The 16830-nt window shown below is 54.9% G+C and overlaps 7 protein-coding genes across 7 annotated transcripts; 4 read left to right on the forward strand and 3 right to left on the reverse strand.

Annotated features, from left to right (window-relative positions):
• Positions 1 to 225: 225 nt before the first annotated feature.
• Positions 226 to 1734, forward strand: JCM15063_003708 (uncharacterized protein; the record flags this gene model as incomplete). The annotated part of the gene is made up of 7 exons (XM_076675629.1): positions 226 to 910; positions 968 to 1021; positions 1091 to 1107; positions 1170 to 1206; positions 1273 to 1388; positions 1454 to 1579; positions 1633 to 1734. The coding sequence occupies 7 exons, from the start codon at positions 226 to 228 to the stop codon at positions 1732 to 1734; spliced, it is 1137 nt and encodes a 378-aa protein (XP_076537713.1).
• A 110-nt stretch (positions 1735 to 1844) lies between these two features.
• On the reverse strand, positions 1845 to 4938 carry IRC3 (double-stranded DNA-dependent ATPase; the record flags this gene model as incomplete). The annotated part of the gene is made up of 8 exons (XM_076675630.1): positions 1845 to 2485; positions 2554 to 2892; positions 2958 to 3170; positions 3247 to 3441; positions 3510 to 3685; positions 3749 to 4140; positions 4208 to 4515; positions 4590 to 4938. 8 exons carry the CDS (start codon positions 4936 to 4938, stop codon positions 1845 to 1847), a joined length of 2613 nt encoding a protein of 870 aa, XP_076537714.1.
• Positions 4939 to 5233: 295 nt separating this feature from the next.
• JCM15063_003710 (palmitoyl-protein thioesterase family protein) lies at positions 5234 to 6724 on the forward strand (the record flags this gene model as incomplete). The annotated part of the gene is made up of 5 exons (XM_076675631.1): positions 5234 to 5377; positions 5445 to 5578; positions 5660 to 5879; positions 5947 to 6287; positions 6355 to 6724. The coding sequence occupies 5 exons, from the start codon at positions 5234 to 5236 to the stop codon at positions 6722 to 6724; spliced, it is 1209 nt and encodes a 402-aa protein (XP_076537715.1).
• A 545-nt stretch (positions 6725 to 7269) lies between these two features.
• FOL3 (dihydrofolate synthase) lies at positions 7270 to 8661 on the forward strand (the record flags this gene model as incomplete). Its single annotated transcript, XM_076675632.1, has 1 exon — positions 7270 to 8661. The coding sequence occupies one exon, from the start codon at positions 7270 to 7272 to the stop codon at positions 8659 to 8661; it is 1392 nt and encodes a 463-aa protein (XP_076537716.1).
• A 1455-nt stretch (positions 8662 to 10116) lies between these two features.
• JCM15063_003712 (uncharacterized protein) lies at positions 10117 to 13216 on the reverse strand (the record flags this gene model as incomplete). The annotated part of the gene is made up of 5 exons (XM_076675633.1): positions 10117 to 10303; positions 10387 to 10600; positions 10669 to 10826; positions 10890 to 10945; positions 11018 to 13216. The coding sequence occupies 5 exons, from the start codon at positions 13214 to 13216 to the stop codon at positions 10117 to 10119; spliced, it is 2814 nt and encodes a 937-aa protein (XP_076537717.1).
• Positions 13217 to 13565: 349 nt separating this feature from the next.
• Positions 13566 to 14909, forward strand: BIM1 (microtubule-binding protein BIM1; the record flags this gene model as incomplete). The annotated part of the gene is made up of 7 exons (XM_076675634.1): positions 13566 to 13638; positions 13776 to 13921; positions 13987 to 14137; positions 14203 to 14286; positions 14364 to 14557; positions 14635 to 14751; positions 14838 to 14909. The coding sequence occupies 7 exons, from the start codon at positions 13566 to 13568 to the stop codon at positions 14907 to 14909; spliced, it is 837 nt and encodes a 278-aa protein (XP_076537718.1).
• A 335-nt stretch (positions 14910 to 15244) lies between these two features.
• On the reverse strand, positions 15245 to 16424 carry DPI35 (Dpi35p; the record flags this gene model as incomplete). The annotated part of the gene is made up of 5 exons (XM_076675635.1): positions 15245 to 15449; positions 15544 to 15919; positions 16003 to 16128; positions 16219 to 16285; positions 16350 to 16424. The coding sequence occupies 5 exons, from the start codon at positions 16422 to 16424 to the stop codon at positions 15245 to 15247; spliced, it is 849 nt and encodes a 282-aa protein (XP_076537719.1).
• Positions 16425 to 16830: the final 406 nt, after the last annotated feature.

The raw sequence follows: 16830 nt of genomic DNA on the forward strand, positions 1-16830 counted from the left end.
CGTGGAGCACAGACCTCTCGCACGAACCCTGAGCCGGTGCCTCTGGGCGTATCCCGCCTTGCATCTCCTCCCTCCATCCGGTCTTCAGATCCCTCTACATGCGCTCGACTTGGATCAGTCCCGCATATCTCGACTCGTCTACAGCTACCACGTCCTCCTCGACTCCCCAGCCTCCGCCTGATCCGGTTGTCGCGACAAAAACTCCGACGCCTTGACTTTGCATCTATGCCAAAACGACGAGGAAGCGTCTCGTCGACCGAGTCTGAATCCGATTGGACCGACGATTCGAGCCAGGAACTGGAGACTCGACACCGTCACGGCGAACCTGCTCCATCTACCTCTTCTGCATTGCCCTACCTGATTGTCGGCGCTGTCTTCGTCATTCTGGCAGCCATCGGCGCCGCAACTTGGGTCACCACGCGAGGAGGCGGAGCACTCGAAGCAGCGGGTAGCCCGGCCCGATCAACGCCTTCCGTGTCAGACGCGGCTGTTCGAACTCCCGCGGAGAACCTAGGAGCAACAGCTGGAGGGAAAAGTCAAAATGAAGCGGAGGAAACGGCAGGTGAAGGAGGCGAAGACGAGGACGTTACTGCACCGGCTTCGTCAGTAGCAGTACCGGCTTCGTCAGCAAACGCAAGCAATACTCAGACTGTTTCGTCAAGCGGGTTGTATGGAAAGGACTTGCTGCTCGACTTTACCACGCTCAAATCGGCTTCTGAGCTTTTGCCGTACCTCACCAAACACAAATTATCCATCACGAACGATTTCATCGCGTCCAAGCCAATAACGCACAGCTTCAAGAAGGAGCTGGTCGACTGGGAAGATGGTGCACTGCGAATGACGGTCAAAGGACAGAGCGGAAACGACGACATAAAGAGCTCTGAAGTGCAGACGACCGATGCTTTCCTGTGTGAGACAATCTCCTTCGCTGAAAGTGCGGCCACTCTGACGCTATCGTGTCCTTCAGATGGCCGAGTGACGACGCGCTTCAAAGCGAGCCCGGTTCCGGGGGTATGCCATGGTACGTGCAGAGCTTTTCAAATCGGCTCAAGCAGGAGACTGACTAAGATTACATGCGGCTTTGCTGCAGGCGTCTTCTGGTATATGGTATCGAAATTCTCTATGTCAGCTATGGAGAACGGCGGACTGACGAGGGTTAACGCGCTCAGGACGACAATCACGAGTCAGACTTTGAATGGTTGACGAGTCAGTCAAGCATTTCTCATAGCCACGGATGTTTGGTGGTCAACGTTGACCAGCAGATCGCGATAGGTTACTATGAGACCGGACGGGGCGACGAAGTCAAACCTGGATTACAACTCACCAATCAGGCCCTCAAGCCCGGGGAAAGGGTTTCGAATATGGTCGTTCCATACGGTTTCGACCCTGTGCGCTCGTCAATCGCCTCAGGCACGAACTGTCCACAACACTGACGCCACATCCCCATGCTTAGACGGCAGACTTTCACGACTATACCCTCGAGTGGGCAGAGGGCGTTACGATCTTCGAGGTTGACGGGAAAGAGGTTGGAAGGTTGGATTCCAACGTGCCGGCGACGCCGATGAAGTTCATCTGGAATGTAAGTTAGTCGCATTCAAGTCCCCCAAGCTTTCCGCTCATCGTCGTCTCCAGAGCTGGTCAAGCGGTGAACCCAACTGGTCAGCCGGCCCACCTCGTGAAGACTCGATCGCTTTTATCGCAGGCATAGCGGCGAATTGGACTGTGGCGAGTTGAGCTGCACTTTCGCTCGCCGTCGGCATCAGCGGGCTCCGCGCCCAATGCAAATTCCAAGCATGATGTATATTACAACAACAGTACTGACGAGTGTATGTCTAGTCGCCGTCCTACACTGCTCCTCCTTTTGCCTGCTTCCTGCGCTCCTCCGCCACGCGCAGCTCCTCCCTCAGTCTCGCACCCACCTCTCCTTCCTTCACCCTCTGCCTCTCTTGCTTACCCATTTCTCTCAACTCGTGCCTGACGAGTTTCTCCTCTGCCTTCATCTTCCTCCTGTTCACCTTATCTGCTTCCCGTTGTCGCTTCAAATACTCCCTCTTGACTTTCTTGACATGCGCTATTCCTCCATGTTTCATCCGACTGATCAAGTCTGAGGCTTGTCCCTTCTTGAGCTCGTCAACGTTGACCCACGTGCCCATCTTCTTTCCGAGCCAGATGCCTTCGATCATCCGCTCGTTCTCGGCTGGGTGCGAGGTCGAGTTCGACGGTCCGAGCTTCTTGACGATAAAGTCGAGCTGACCTTGCGATGCAGCTTTGTATCGCCAAGGGCTGTTGCGAGCGAGGCCGATCGCATGGAACTCTGGCTTTGAACGGAGATATTGATCGGTTGAGCGTAGTAGCTCAGGGAGGGACCTATGCAAAGCGAGGAGACGAGGAGTCATGTAAGGTGATGGAGGACCGCTTTGCGAAAGCTGCGAGAGACGGTTGAAGGGCGAAGGGGGAAGTTTCATGTACAGGGAGGCAGTATAGCCTACATCCATCTCCAAACATTGTCAGAGCAGACTCGTGGGAACGGCAAAGAGCGAAGAGTTATCTCACCGTCGGGAGTTTTGGCAATTTTGACATGACCCTTGCCGAGCAGTTCCAGCACGAACGTCTCGCTGCCGCAATCGATCCAAGCCAGCTTGGTCATACGACTGATATGTAGCCGAGCATTGCTCTCCACGTCCGGCTCGAATTCGCCATCGATGTCGGCGGCCGACGAACTGACATAATCGAACGCAGTCTCGTATTCGGTATACTCGATCTGGAGGTCCTCAGTCGGTTCAGAGTCGACAGCTTGACCTTCATCAGATATAGCGGCACTCTCTGCCGACTGCCGTTCACGCTGCTGCTCTTGTTCCTCACCGAGTGCTTTCAAGCTCGAAGTCGACTCTCCTGCGCCAAGAAAGATGAGTCACGGGAAGCTCCCTGACATTCTCGATGATCAAGCCGATGCGTACCTTCGATATCGGCATCCGGGTCGATTCCAAATAAGGTCGGAGTGCATACCATTCCACCTGCGCTCGTCCCGCTACCGACCAGGTCAAGCACGAGGCAATCCCGTTTGCCTGTCTCTGGCGACAATCTCAACCCTCGACCAAGCATCTGAAGGAAAAGGGTTTGTGAGCGAGTTGGCCTCAGAAGAAGAATGCAATCGATGGCCGGGAAATCAGCTGGGAGCGCGAGTAAAGTGTTCTTTTCAGTCTCGTCGGCACGATCCATTGCACCGGAAGCGAGACTCGGACGTACCGCCTTCGGTCAAGATTCCGCAGTTGACGAGAACCTTGAACTCGCCTCGCCGAAACGCCTGATAGATCTCTTCGCGTTCGGCAGGTTTCGTCTCTTGATAGACAAAGCGAGCATCAACGCCATACTTTCGAAACGTGTTCGTGAGAGACAGGATATGCGAGATCGATATGGCGAACACGAGGGTCGATCTGCGATCTTGCTCGGCACGAGAAGATTCAGTATGAACAAAGCGCGTCGCTGCAGAACAAACAAGAGAGCCTCACCTGACGCTTTCTCGAACCAGCTCGTGACTGCAATCTCGTTGATTTCTTCCTTGTCGACTTCGCGCGCAAGACTGCCAAGAACGTAGTCTCCCGTTTGACTCGACAGCTCGACATTGTCGAGGTTCATGCCTTGAGACGGTGCCACTTTGAGCGTTGTGAACTTGAGTTCGCTCAACCTGTCATGCGTTTCCACGGCACTTGAGTGATCAAGGATATCCAGCTCGGAGCGTGAGTCTCACCATTTGGATCTGATCATATCCAACCACTCGGCGTGCCACACGATGCGCTCAAACACTTTGCCGAGTGCGAGCCCATCCGCCCGGTTCCACGTCGCCGAGAACGCGAGAAGAGGTACTCGCGGCCTCCCGAGGTCGTCCAGTTTCATGGGAATCGGATCCAGCATACTACTTGGGAGAGAAGCGAGGTCTTTGTCGGATTCGGAGAACAAGGCCTGAGATGGCGAAACCTCCTCTGTAGCTGTCGATGAGGACGTCGGAGCTGCAGCGATTGGAGAAGCAGATGGTCCATAAGGATCGTCCTGCGTTGCAGATTTGGCAGAGAAGGATTCCGAAATCTGAGAATCGAACCGAGACAAAATTGAAAGGTACGTCTTGGAGACGGAATGGTGGGCCTGTTCCCGCAGCCAGCATCATCAGTGGATGATTCGGTTACGAGACTGACTGCACAGGGGTTCGTACCTCGTCGACAATGACCGCTTTGTAATACTCCGTCTCGAACTTGTCGAGACGCTTTCCGCCGTCTCTGCCGAGTGTCTGAAACGTCGCGATCGTGGCGTCGGCCAAACCACTCGCCTTGTGTTTCGTACCTTGTTCGATCTCGATGTGCCACGTCGGATACGCGCGCGAGATGGCCGCGTGCGTTTGATGCGCGAGCTGGATCGAGTTGACGAGGATCAAGACTCGGGTCGCGAGCTCGTTCGTGGTCGGATGCCTCAAGGGCGGGAGTAACGAGATCAAGTGAGTGAATATCGAGGTTTTGCCGCTGCCTGTTGCCCCACACGACGGAAGAAAGCGCTGTGAGAACACACTATCGATGTTGGCGAAAACGGGCCGTGCGCACCTGTCGGTGCCGACACTCCAAGTCGCGTGTGTCGCCCTTGAGCAAGCTCGTCGAGTACGGTCGTGACGCATTCAACCTGATAGGGCCGCAGCGTGACCCTCTGCGAAGGGACAGGTTCCTCAGCTTGATCTTGTAGGACTGCATCGCCAAGTCCTTCGCACGCCTTCGCTTGCTCGATGCTCCTCTGGACAGCCTCATTGCCGCGCGTGGACTTCCGGTTGGAGCTGGCGAGAGATCGCACGGCAGCACGGGTCGCGGTTGAATGAACGAATGCTGGCAAAGTCGGAAGGCCAAGCAGCAGTCGGCATCTTTGAGGTGGCCGCTTGACGCACCTCGCAGCTCTGAGCATACCTGCTCGAAGTAGAGCGAGACAGGCTATGAGCAGTAGCGGGTCGATCGATATATCGCAGTCTTTTGTTCTGCACTCGTCGCCTCGTGCTCCGGCAGCAACCTCGCTGTTGTCCATTCAGAAGATCTGATCGTCATGTGAGAGCTCCTTTCGCCGCTGTATCGGTTTCCATGACTCGAAGTGCACCCTGTGAGGTCAGGAGCTGCATGTGGGGGAACGCGCGCACACTCACTCGGAGGCCATCCTACAGTGCAACTGATTCGAATACTTGTCTTGCTTGGTCAGATCTAAGAGGATGCGTCTCGCTTGTGCAGCTCTGGCGAGCATAGCCGCCCTGCCGTTCACGTCTGGTCGCCCCGCACGATCAACTTTGGACGTCCTTCCTGCCCTCGAACGGGCGGACACACGCGATGTTGCATCGATTCCGGTGCCAGTAGTCGTCAGTCTTCCCCTAGGAACAAGTTTCGCGCTGGAACATCCGACTGACCTGTATCTTCGCACTTCAGCTATGGCACGGCTTAGGTGACCGCTACGATGCTCCTGGACTCCTGTCGCTCAAGCGAGACCTGGAGAGTCGTTCCAACCTGGAGGGCATCTTTGTACACATCGTCGAAGTCGGTCATGATGGCGCTTCCGACCAGTTGAGTTGTGGGCCATCTCGGCGACACCTCATCTCGCTTCGATCTACGGATGACAGTCCTGACACTTGACTTTCTCACAGGAAAGCGACGTTTTTCGGCAACGCGAACGCGCAAATCGCTCAAGTTTGCGAACAGTTGTTAGCCCTCCCCGAGATCACCGACCCAGCATTGAACCCGAGCGGCAAGTTTGATGCAATCGGATTCAGTCAAGGTGGCCAGCTGCTGCGAGGCGTGGTCGAGCGATGCGGGGGACCCGGAGGATTGAACGTGCGCAACCTGATCACCCTCGGGAGTCAACACGTATGTCACTCTAGTTCTCCAGGCTCCTCTCTAACTATGCGCTGAGCATGTACCGGTGGGATCGCAGTTAGGGATCTCGGCGCTGCCTCCATGTCCGCCAAACTCATCGCCCTTTTCGCCTTGCCGCCTGATGCACCTCTCGCTCGTGCATTCGTCGATCTACTCGTCGTACGCGCAGAACAATATCGTACCCGCCCAGTACTTCCGCAATTACGCCAACGAGGGAGAGATGGAAAAGTACCTCGCCGGGAACAGTTTCCTGAGAGATCTCAACAACGAGCGTCTCGGAGACGAGCAAGGGCTTCTCGAGGATACACCGCAAATGCTCAAAGTGGATGTTGAACCCCGGAACGCCACTTACAAAGCTAATTTGAGCAACCTGAGCAAGCTCGTGCTCCTGAGGTTCTCGTGAGTCTCAACCGTCCTGCCGAACTCAGTCTTGACGCATACTTATCACCTGTGTGCGGTTCTTTAGCTTTGACCAAACTGTCGTGCCCGCAACTTCGGCTCACTTCACCCTTCCGGCGGCGAACGCTTCGACAAACGTTCCTTACGACCCTCTTCCGCTCGATCGTATCCCTCTGTACGCTCGAGACTACATCGGTCTTCGAACCCTCGACGAGAAGGGCTCGCTGGTGCGAGGAGTGTGCAAAGGCGTGCATATGGAGATTGGCAAGAAATGCTGGAACAAGGTCGTCCAGTTCCTTGGACCAGAGCGTGACGAGACCCTCCTCGATCAAGCGCATTGGTCCGAATTCGACGACCTTGATGAGCGAGACGAAGCTTTTGTCAAGCTTGGCGATTCACATGCACGTGATTCGAGCAGGTTGATCTTCCAAATTTGACCTTGTCTTTCGACGCATGTAGCTTGTATACTATGATTTTGTTTCAACGTGTAAGAAGTATTGTCGACTTGTGTGCTTGTCTTTGCTGCGGATGATCCGATACGAAAAAAGTAATAATCGGTATCTTCAGCGTCCACATACTCTCCGTGTACCGCTGCTGCTCGACTTGTTGGCCTTGAAGATTCGGTCAGATACCGACCAAGCTGTTCTGGGATTCAGCAGCGCACAGGCTCGACGTCATCTAGCTAGTCAAGGTCACTCAACCTCCAGATTCGGCCGCTCCAGCTTCCGCGATACTCTTGGGATAAGTCAGGCAGGGTTGTGTTGATAGTAACCAGCTTAAAAATTCATTACGAGTGAGTCAGGATCCTTCAGGGGCTTTTGCAGCATCGCTTGACCCTTGTCCGAGATCAAGAATGTCTCGATCACTCTCTTCCGCGTGCGCCAAATACCATACGGACAGCTGACTGGGTGCTTAGAGTGAGCAGACTACGTTCATGAGCTCATCTCTGGGCTCGTCGAATCGCGCAGCTGCCAGTACCGACATGATCGCGCTCGGCCTCTCGCGCATCACGAGACTCCTCAAAGCGCTCAAATCGCCTCACTGCCAAACTCCAATCGTGCACATTGCCGGTACGAACGGGAAAGGTTCCGTCTCGGCGTATATCGCTTCCGTACTACATCACAGCCACCTCAAAGTCGGAAGGTTCAACAGTCCACATCTCGTCGATGAATGGGATTGCGTTCGACTCGAGGAACAGGTGGTGGACGAACATCAATTCCGACAGGCGAAACTCGAGGTTGAAACTCTCAACGCACGAGAGGGCTTCGAAGCGACCCCGTTCGAGATTTTGACCGCTACTGCGTTCTCGCTCTTTGCCCGAAAACAACTCGACATTGCCGTCGTCGAAGTCGGCATGGGTGGAGAAGGAGACGCGACGAACGTTGTGCCACAAGATCAGACGTTGCTCTCGGTTTTGACTGCCGTCGATCTCGATCATCAAGGGTTTCTCGGCAACACGGTACAAGAGATCGCTCGAGTCAAGAGTGGGATCGTGAGGCGAAATGGAAACTTGGTCGTTTCGAGGCAGGTGTATCCGCAAGTGCTTCAGGTGGCGAAAGAGGTCGCCCGAGAGAGGGATGCAACGGTTTGGCCCGCCCAAGGAGCTACTTTTTCGGATGATACCACGCTCGCTTCGATCCCGCTAGCATCAGTTTTTTCAACTCTGCCACTTCGAGAATCTGCTCAATCGGATCGTCGGATAGCAGTCCACCTGCCGCTTCCAGGATCGTACCAGCTCGACAATGCGGCGACTGCAGTCCTCGCCATCGAACTACTTCGCAACTTACCACGGACGACGCAGCTCGTACCCCAACTCGCGACAATAACCGACGAAACGATTCGGTCTGGGATCCAACAGACTCGCTGGGACGGACGACTGCAATGGCTTGACCTCACCCTCGCACCTTTGTCCCCCCCGCAGCGGGTATTGCTAGACGGAGCACACAATCCTTCATCAGCAAGTGTCCTCGCCGAGTACGTGAAGAGCCTTCCAGTTTCAGATCGACCCTCGACTCTCATCTTTGGGTTGTCGGCACCACGAGCTGCCGCCGAGGTTCTCACTCCGCTGCTCCAAGTCGAAACGGGGATCAAGCAAGTCTTGTGTGTTGGATTCTCTCCACCGGTTGGGATGCCTTGGGTCAGAGCGACACCAGCGGACGAGTTGGTCGAAGCGGTCAAAGCGATGAAAGTCGAATCCGAACTCAAGGTCGTAGCGGCGTTCAACAACGTTGAGGAAGCATTGAAGGCGTCCTCCTCGAGCACGACTGTTGTCGCTGGAAGTTTATACCTCGTTGCGGACGCGTTGCGGTTAGCGAGGAGGCAAGGTCATTCCAAGAGTACAGAAGAATCTCGTTCAACCGCGGACGTTCGATGAGGGGTCTGATGAGGTGGGAAAGGTCAAGAACCATGTTTGCTATAGGCTGTTCAAGCGCTGAATAAGCCACGGTGATCATGGGGAAAAGATTCGATGGACGCTGGAAAGCGATGCCGGAGCGCTATTCTTTGTATTGATATATGTTATGCAGGATTACAATCATTCAAATTCCTGAGATTTGTTAGGTTGAGCCAAACATCGACGAGAGCCATTTTGGCCTGCATACGTCAACAAGAGAGAGAGAGAGATCGATTCCAACTGCGGCCTTAACAAGCAAGTGATCAAGTATGTACACAATTTTTGGTTGTTAGGCCAGAGATAAGAATTTCAAGCGGGGAAATACAACAACAATTCGAGAGCTAAATCACATGCACGACGACCCTCGATATCCGATTGCGAACGCGACTCTTGCACTCAGTTTCGACACGATATTTCGCTCGTCCGCCACCCCGCTTCTGCCTTATGAGGGCTTCCCCCACGCGGCACTCGAGCCATCGACTGTCAGGACACTTCAGCGGGAATCCGTGGTGTAAACCACCGACCCTCCGACCCGCGCTCGTCGCGACCCCCGCTCGGTCATCTCGAGCGCCGCATGGGTGAGAAGCCCTCATGAGTGGAGCGGGTGCCGGAGGGGGCTGCGACATCGGGACCGCGAACCCCTTGGACCATTCCATCCTTCGTGCACAGGAGGGCGAGCGGGTCCTGCGATCGGCGTGGCTCGCCGAACGGGGTCAGTACAGTCAGTGCTGACGTGCCCCAATTTCTTGCATGAGGTGCAAGGGGACTCTGGAACAGGCTGGCGCCGAGTGGAACACCCGATTCGCCACCAACACGAAACCGCATACTGCCCACGCTGTCGATTTGCGGGACACTCGGCGCAAGGCTGCCCCACTGTCCCTTGTCCCTTGTGTAAGAAATTGGGACACGTCAGTACGGACTGCACTGATCCTTTTCGGCGAGCCACGCCGAGTCCAGGATCCGCTCGCCCTCCTGTGCATGAAGGATTGATGGGCCAAGGGGCTCGCGGTCCCGGTGTCGCGGGCTGTCTTTCAAGCTGGTTCCTTTGTCAGTGTGTTTGTTCATGAGTGGTGCAATACCGGCACTGCCCCAAGTTTCCCTGCACTTCTTGCAAGAAACTGCGACACGAATTCAAGGGTCTGAAGCGCCAAAAGCCTCTCTGTATTACAAGCGTCGCCTGATGGCCAAGGGTTCCAGCGTCTTGTTGGACAACCATCATAGAGACTGCTTGGAGATGGTGTGCCGAGGGATGAAAGCGATTTTTATTTCGATACAAATTAGAAGAAACATATGCGTGCAGAGAGCAATCGAGAGAAGCGACAGCAAGAGACTACGAGATTCATAGGCAAGAGGGAGAGTCGGTGGTAGAAAAGGATGCGGCATAGAGGCTGGAAATACAAGGACGGACGGACACTGCTGAGAGAGAGAGCGAGGTATCTATGCCCGAGGGCCTTCCTCGATTCCTCCGGGCTCAGGGACACCCTGGTTGATGCCTTTGCCCGTCACTCCGTCCTCGATCCCACCGGGAAGATCGACCGGACCGGGCGGAGCAGCACCGAACGAGACCGAGTGATCATACTTTTCACCGAAAGGTCGGTCTCCGAGCAGATTGACCATGTCGTTCCTGAATACCGTGCAACGAGCGTGAGTGAATGATCAATGCAGAGGTAGGAATGGCGCTGTGAGCGACTGGGTAATGCGACGAACCTTGTGAGGATCTCCTTCTCCAAGAGTTGCTTGGCAACGAGCTCGACCTGTTCCTTCTTCTCGGTCAAGAGCTCGGTCGTTCTTCGGTGCGCCTCAAACACCATCTTGCGAACTTCGTCGTCGATCAGTTGTGCAGTCTTTTCCGAGAACGGCTTCTGGAACGATTCCTGGTCCTGTCGGTACGAGAGGGGACCGACCACCGAGTTCATACCGTCTGTTTTTGGACGATATATCATCAGTCTCGAGTATCGGAAGAACGGTGACCGCAGCGGGTAAACTTACAGTTGGCAATGATCTCGGCTGCCATTCTCGTCACTTTTTGCAAATCATCTTGCGCACCCGTCGTGATCCTTCCAAAGAAAATCTCCTCGGCGACTCGACCACCAAGCGTCATGCACATTCGGTCGATGAGTTGCTCAGTCGTGTAGAGGTAACGTTCCCTGCGGGTTTCCACATCTTGTCAGCCCCGAAGCGTTCTGAGCATCAGAGAGAAAATAGCATACTTTGGCAGACTTTGCGCATATCCGAGCGCACCAACGCCTCGAGGAACGATAGAGACCTGTTGAAGCACGAAGGACCCGAGAATCAGCATTTTTGGTCCCGATGAGAACGAAATTTTACAGGGGCTAACCTTGAGCAAGGGATCGCACCACTCGAGGAACCAACCGACGATAGCGTGACCAGCTTCGTGGTACGCAACCGTCTTCTTCTCCTCCTTGTCGAGGACTCGACTCTTCCTCTCCATACCGGCAATGACTCGCTCGATCGCCATCTCAAAGTGTTTCTCCTGAACGCTCTCGGCATCGAGACGCGCGGCGATCAACGCGGCTTCGTTGCACACGTTGGCAATGTCGGCTCCCGACATGCCGGGAGTGTGCGCTGCGAGCTTCGAGATGAGGCGGTTTAACGGCGAGTTCGGATCGGTCGGTTCCTTGTCCTTGATCGTGTACATGGACTCAAAGTTTGACTTGGACTTGGGCGCAGCGGGTTCAGAGCTTGTCGAGGGAGCGTCAGAAGTAGGAGTCGCGCGGAGGATCGACGACGAAGCGAGTTCAGAGAGGATCGGAGACGATGAGATGGAAGACGAGAACGTGGTAGAGGCCGAGGTCAGAGAGGGAGAGGCAGGGGAGAAATGAGCGACTGCGGGTTGAGCTGAGGATCCGTCGACGATGCCTTCCTCCTCGTTCGTCTCTTGCTCCGAGGTCGACTTGGCTTTCGCCTTCTCGTCTTTGGGAATGTCGAGAACCAACTTCTTGAGATGCACGCCAAAGATCTGCTTGCGACCGGAAGCGTCGGGGTTCGAGACGGCGATCTGTCGGTCGAATCGACCAGGACGGATCAGAGCGGGGTCGAGCACGTCGACCCTGTTCGTACCGGCCAAAAGCACGACATGTTCGCCGGTTCCGAAACCATCCATCTCGACGAGCAACTGGTTGAGGGTCGATTCTCGCTCGTCGTTGCCGCCAAACTGTCCTCCCTTGCCACGTGCTTTTCCGATCGCATCGATTTCGTCGATAAAGATGATCGCGGGTGCGTTCTTCTTGGCCTGTGTGAACAGGTCTCGCACTCGCGAAGCACCGACTCCGACAAACATCTCGACAAACTCGGATCCCGAAACCGACAGGAACGGCACGCCAGCCTCTCCCGCGGTAGCCTTGGCGAGAAGAGTTTTACCGGTACCGGGAGGTCCAGACAAGATGGCACCACGCGGGATCTTGGCTCCGAGGCGTTCGTAGTGCTTCGGGTTCTTGAGGAACTTGACAAACTCCATAATCTCCTCTTTGGCTTCGTCCATGCCGGCAACGTCGTCGAACTTGACCTTGATGTCGGTCTCGTGGTTGAACATTTTCGCGCGCGACTTGCCCACGCCAAAGATTCCGCCGGGACCTCCACCACCTCCCATGCCTCCTCCTCCACCGAGCATACCTCCTCCAGCTCCACCTCCCGTCATCCTGCGGTAGATCCACACGGTCGAACCGATCAGGAGGAGGGTCGGAAGCAGGTTGAGAATCGTTTGTCCGAGCGGCATCTCGTCGTGGAACGCGACGGGGATACGTTCGCCGACGGGGATGCCGAGTTCGGTTTGAGCATCTTCGAGTTTCTTCTCGAATCCTTCGACCGAGCCGATCGAGAAGTAGTACGAAGCAACATTCGGTCCGCCGGCGGGCGATCCCGATGGGTTCTGGCCGGTCGCGTTCGAGTGAAGCGAGACTCGGACGCGTTGCTTGTTGACGACGGTGAGTTTGTCGACTAGGCCCTTGGAGAGGAACGCCGAGTGGAACTCTTGCCAGGTGATCTCGCGCGACGAAGGGTCGTACGAGGACGAGAGGCGGTACAGGAGGTACAGGGTGACGGTCGTCGCAAGGATGGTCGTCGCAGACGGGTTCGGCGGTTGGGAACCGGGCTCGCCGCCACTGCCGGGAGGAGGTGTAGGACCTCCCGATTTCTTGTTGTCCTGATCGCCGTTCTTTTTCGGATCGGGTCCAGGTCCTCCCGTGATGGATCCTGCGGGGAGTCCCCCGCCACGACGTCCAAACAGGCGCTCCTTGAGTGCGTCTGCGGGCGGAGGACGGTCGATCGCGCCGGGTTGAGGAGTGGCGTGGTCGCGACCTTTGCCCGACTTGCCGAGCAGTCCACCAAAGAAGTCTTCGAGTCCGACCGGCTCGTCGTTGGATCGCTTGTCGTCCGATTTGGACGGGCGCGATGATGACCGGAGCAGGGCCGACGGCGCGAGCGATCGGAGGCTGAACGCGCGGTCCTGCAGCGGCTGACCGAGCGATCGTGGCCGGGGTAGCGTGCGCAGGTGCCTTGCAGTGGTTCGAGGTAGCATAAAGTAGTGTGATTGAGAGCGAGAGAGGAGGATGCCGGCCGCGACTTCGATTCGCAAGCGACTTCGGAGTGATCACTCGCAACTCGCCATCGGAGTGTTTCTCTTTCATTCTCGTTCTTTGAAGTACATATTGACTGATTCCATGACTATGTGTGTGCTCGGACTCGTCAAGAGAAAAGAAACGAAAAAGGCGAGCCGAATGTCTCGGATTGTCGACATCTCCTCGACGTACGCGCGCTGGCAGCTGTCACGGCTAATTCTGATCGAACGCGTGTCTCGCTGGGCGCCGTCACAGATTCGCATCGATTCTGCGTCCTCGTACAGCCCCTGAGCACCCCTGAACGCAGCCATGTCGGGAGAGAGCCGTTCCGAGTTGCTCGGTTGGATCAACGATCTCCTGCAACTCAACTACACCAAGGTACGTTCTGGACCTCTCGCGTACCCCATCCCGCTGAAACACCGCTCAACTATCGCACTCGTTCAGGTCGAACAATGCGGCAAGTTTACGCGCCCGCACCTCGCGTCGCCTCTGTTGCTGACCCTCTTCCTGGGGGAACAGGTACTGGAGCCGTGTACTGTCAGCTGTTCGACTCGATCTACCAGGACCTGCCTATGAGCAGGGTCAAGTTTGACGCCAAAGTGCACGAGTACCTGCACAACTACAAGATCCTCCAGGCGAGCTTCAAGAAGCACGGGCTCGACAAGGTACGCTCAATGGGCTCGCTCCTCTTGTTCCTGATCTGACTCAACAGAGTCGAGTAATCCCTTAGGCGATTCCGGTTGAAGCATTGTCGCGGTGTAAACCCCTCGACAATCTCGAGTTCTTGCAGTGGTGCCGCAAGTTCTGGCTCAACACGTTCCCGGGGACGGAATACGACGCAGTTGCAAGGAGACGAGGTCTCGGAGGAGTTCCGAATGAAGGTACGATCCCCCCTCCCCGAATTCTCGGCCAAATTTAACTGAAGACAAACACATATCTTTTTCAGCACGAGCTCCTTCGGCCGCCGGAAGTCGTTCGGCCTCGGGTTCGGGCGCTTCAGCTTCGGCTGCTGCTCGTCGACCAGTCGCAGGTCCGTCGATTATTTTACCTTGTCTCGTGACTTGCACACTCACTCTCATGTCTTGTCTCCGGCGTTGCGTCCTACAGCAGGTCGACCCGCTGCGACGACCGCAAGCGCTCGACCTTCCGCCGCTCGTGCTTCGGCTTCGAACGCGCGGTCGACCGGACCTGCGAATGGAGGCGTCGACCGGGCAACGTTCGAAGCGCTCTCGGCCCAAATGGGCGAGATGAAGATCAGTGTCGAAGGGCTCGAGAAGGAGCGAGACTTTTACTTCAACAAGGTCAGTCTTCTATTGGGAGACCCCTTGCCTAGAGTGCCGCCGGGAAAGCTAAAAACTTCGTTGGGGTTTGTGAGCAGCTTCGAGAGATTGAAATCATTATTGGAGCTCGGCTAGAATCGCCTGAAGCGGCCGACATGCAAGATCTTGAACGAGACACTCTTTTGCAAATGCAGGCAATCCTGTACTCGACCGAGGTACGTTGCAGCTCTCCCTTTTTGTTCCTTTTGTCTTGGCCTGCTCACCATCAAAGTTTTGGTTCCGCATTCCCATGTGCACTCAGGAGGGATTTGAAGTTCCAGACGAAGAGCAACAAGAGGAAGGACTTGTCGACGAGGAGGAAGAAACGTTCTAAGACTGCAAAAACAGACGCAACTATCACGCTCAACGCAAAAATTCTCCCCTTTAGTCTCTGTCTTTCGCGCTTCTTGTCATTCGTTCTTGCTCCCAACTCTTGATCCTCCCCCTCATCGAAAAGTCTTTTGATCGGCCGTACCTCTGTTCTGTCCTGCCTTTTTCCTTCTTGGCTTGCTCTCTTTTTTTCCTTTGTGGCCAGTCAGGGTATACCCCCTTTCGTTCTCCCAATCCTCGTATCGAGCAGTATTCCAAAATTATTCGACGCGAGCGATCCAGGAGACTTTTGACGCAGACTGGATCTTTGTTTCACGTCGACTTGACGGTTACAAGTCGTCACGAATTGCGAGTTTCGATCCAGGTCAAGACCTCGATCAGATCTTGCACCGTATCGATCTCGTTGTGGGTACCCTCGACCTCGTCGACATAGGTAGGATTCGCATGATCGACTTGTCGTCGTCCTTCTCCTGCTGCCGTTTCTGGAGCTCTTCTGCGAAGGAGGAGACTTTGGAATCCAGCTTTTCGAGGTGTCTCGTAATCTCTGAATATCAAAGCAAATAACTCCCCTTGAGAGTCAACCCTGACGTCTTCTGACCTCGACACGAAGAGAGAAGAGAGAATCCAAAAAGACTGACGCTTGCAGTTCGTCCCCAACGACCAGAACTTGTTCTGGTTTAAGTGCCTCCGAATCGCTCTCGCTCTGTCCTTGTTCGAGTCGAGTAAACACGTCTTGCCAGTACCGAACGTCTTGCTTCTCTTTCTCGAAATGCCAAGTCGTATAAATCTCTTGACTTTTGATCCCACTCGAACCCAACGTTCGTTCCGAAACTCCGAGGTGATCAAAGATGGTCGACAAGATTGGATCCGTGTTTGAAACGATCGAAGGAGGTGGAATGTCGAGAAGAGATAAAGATTGGAGGAAATTTGGAACTTCGGAATGAAGTGTGTACCCTGGACCGGCGAATCGATCGATCAAAGAATCGGACAACTCGTTCTCGACTTTTGTAACCTCTAGAGTGTAACCAAGTGCTGATCAGGGAAGATTTTGGGGACAAGTGGAACACAGGGAAAAAAGTACAGCTTTTTGTGCTTACCCAGGTGTGAAACGCCCGCAAATCGAAAAGTGTCGCCAATGACTCCTTTCCACCACCATCGGGGTTCAAGTGGAGGGACCGAATGTTTACCATACAGAGGATGGGTTTGTGCCCACTTCTTGAACGCTTGGAAAGCAAAGAGGAAAAAAAACCTAAAGTCAGTCTCGTTCACCAGAGTCGATCAACTCCCAGGAAAGCAGTCTTTTTGGGGGCTACCTCGTTTGAATCCAGCTCTGACTTGAGAATCAGTCACGTCGAGACCGAACGATCTTGCCACTTCAGCCTGACGTGAAGAGAGAAGTCAGAAAACGATGTCAGGGCCCAAAATGTTCAAGACGACGACGCACATATTGGGTATAGACTGGTTGCGTAGGGGAGAACACTGTTCCGAACGCATCGAGTAATACTCTTCGGATCTTCATCGACCGACGCTGACAATGTCGTAGCCTGTCTCGAGACAACGCGATTTGTTAGGCAAGCGATCGAAAGTCGGGTATAGATCGTGGTTGAAACTGTCGTAGCGCTCACGAGTCAGAGTAGCAACGGAACAATCAGCGCGGGTTGTCGGGGATCGCTTGTGAAGAGACCGAGTGGAGGGGAAAGGTGCACCAAAAACAGGGGGAACAATCGAGCCAGCGGAAAATCAACGGATCAAACAGTGACCAAATGATCAGGTTTGCTGTTGGTAAATATGCAGCTGCATGCGAGCATCATTGCACGATACCCAATGTGCCGAGCTTGCGCAGATTAAGCGAAGCAACAACTGAGAATCACACGCGCACACTTGCGAAAAGCTCTCGACAGCTGCTTGAACTGCTCGACAACAGA

Source organism: Sporobolomyces koalae (assembly GCF_050403365.1).
Source record: "Sporobolomyces koalae JCM15063 DNA, S_koalae_JCM15063T_v1_ctg1, whole genome shotgun sequence".
Classification (NCBI taxonomy): domain Eukaryota; kingdom Fungi; phylum Basidiomycota; class Microbotryomycetes; order Sporidiobolales; family Sporidiobolaceae; genus Sporobolomyces; species Sporobolomyces koalae.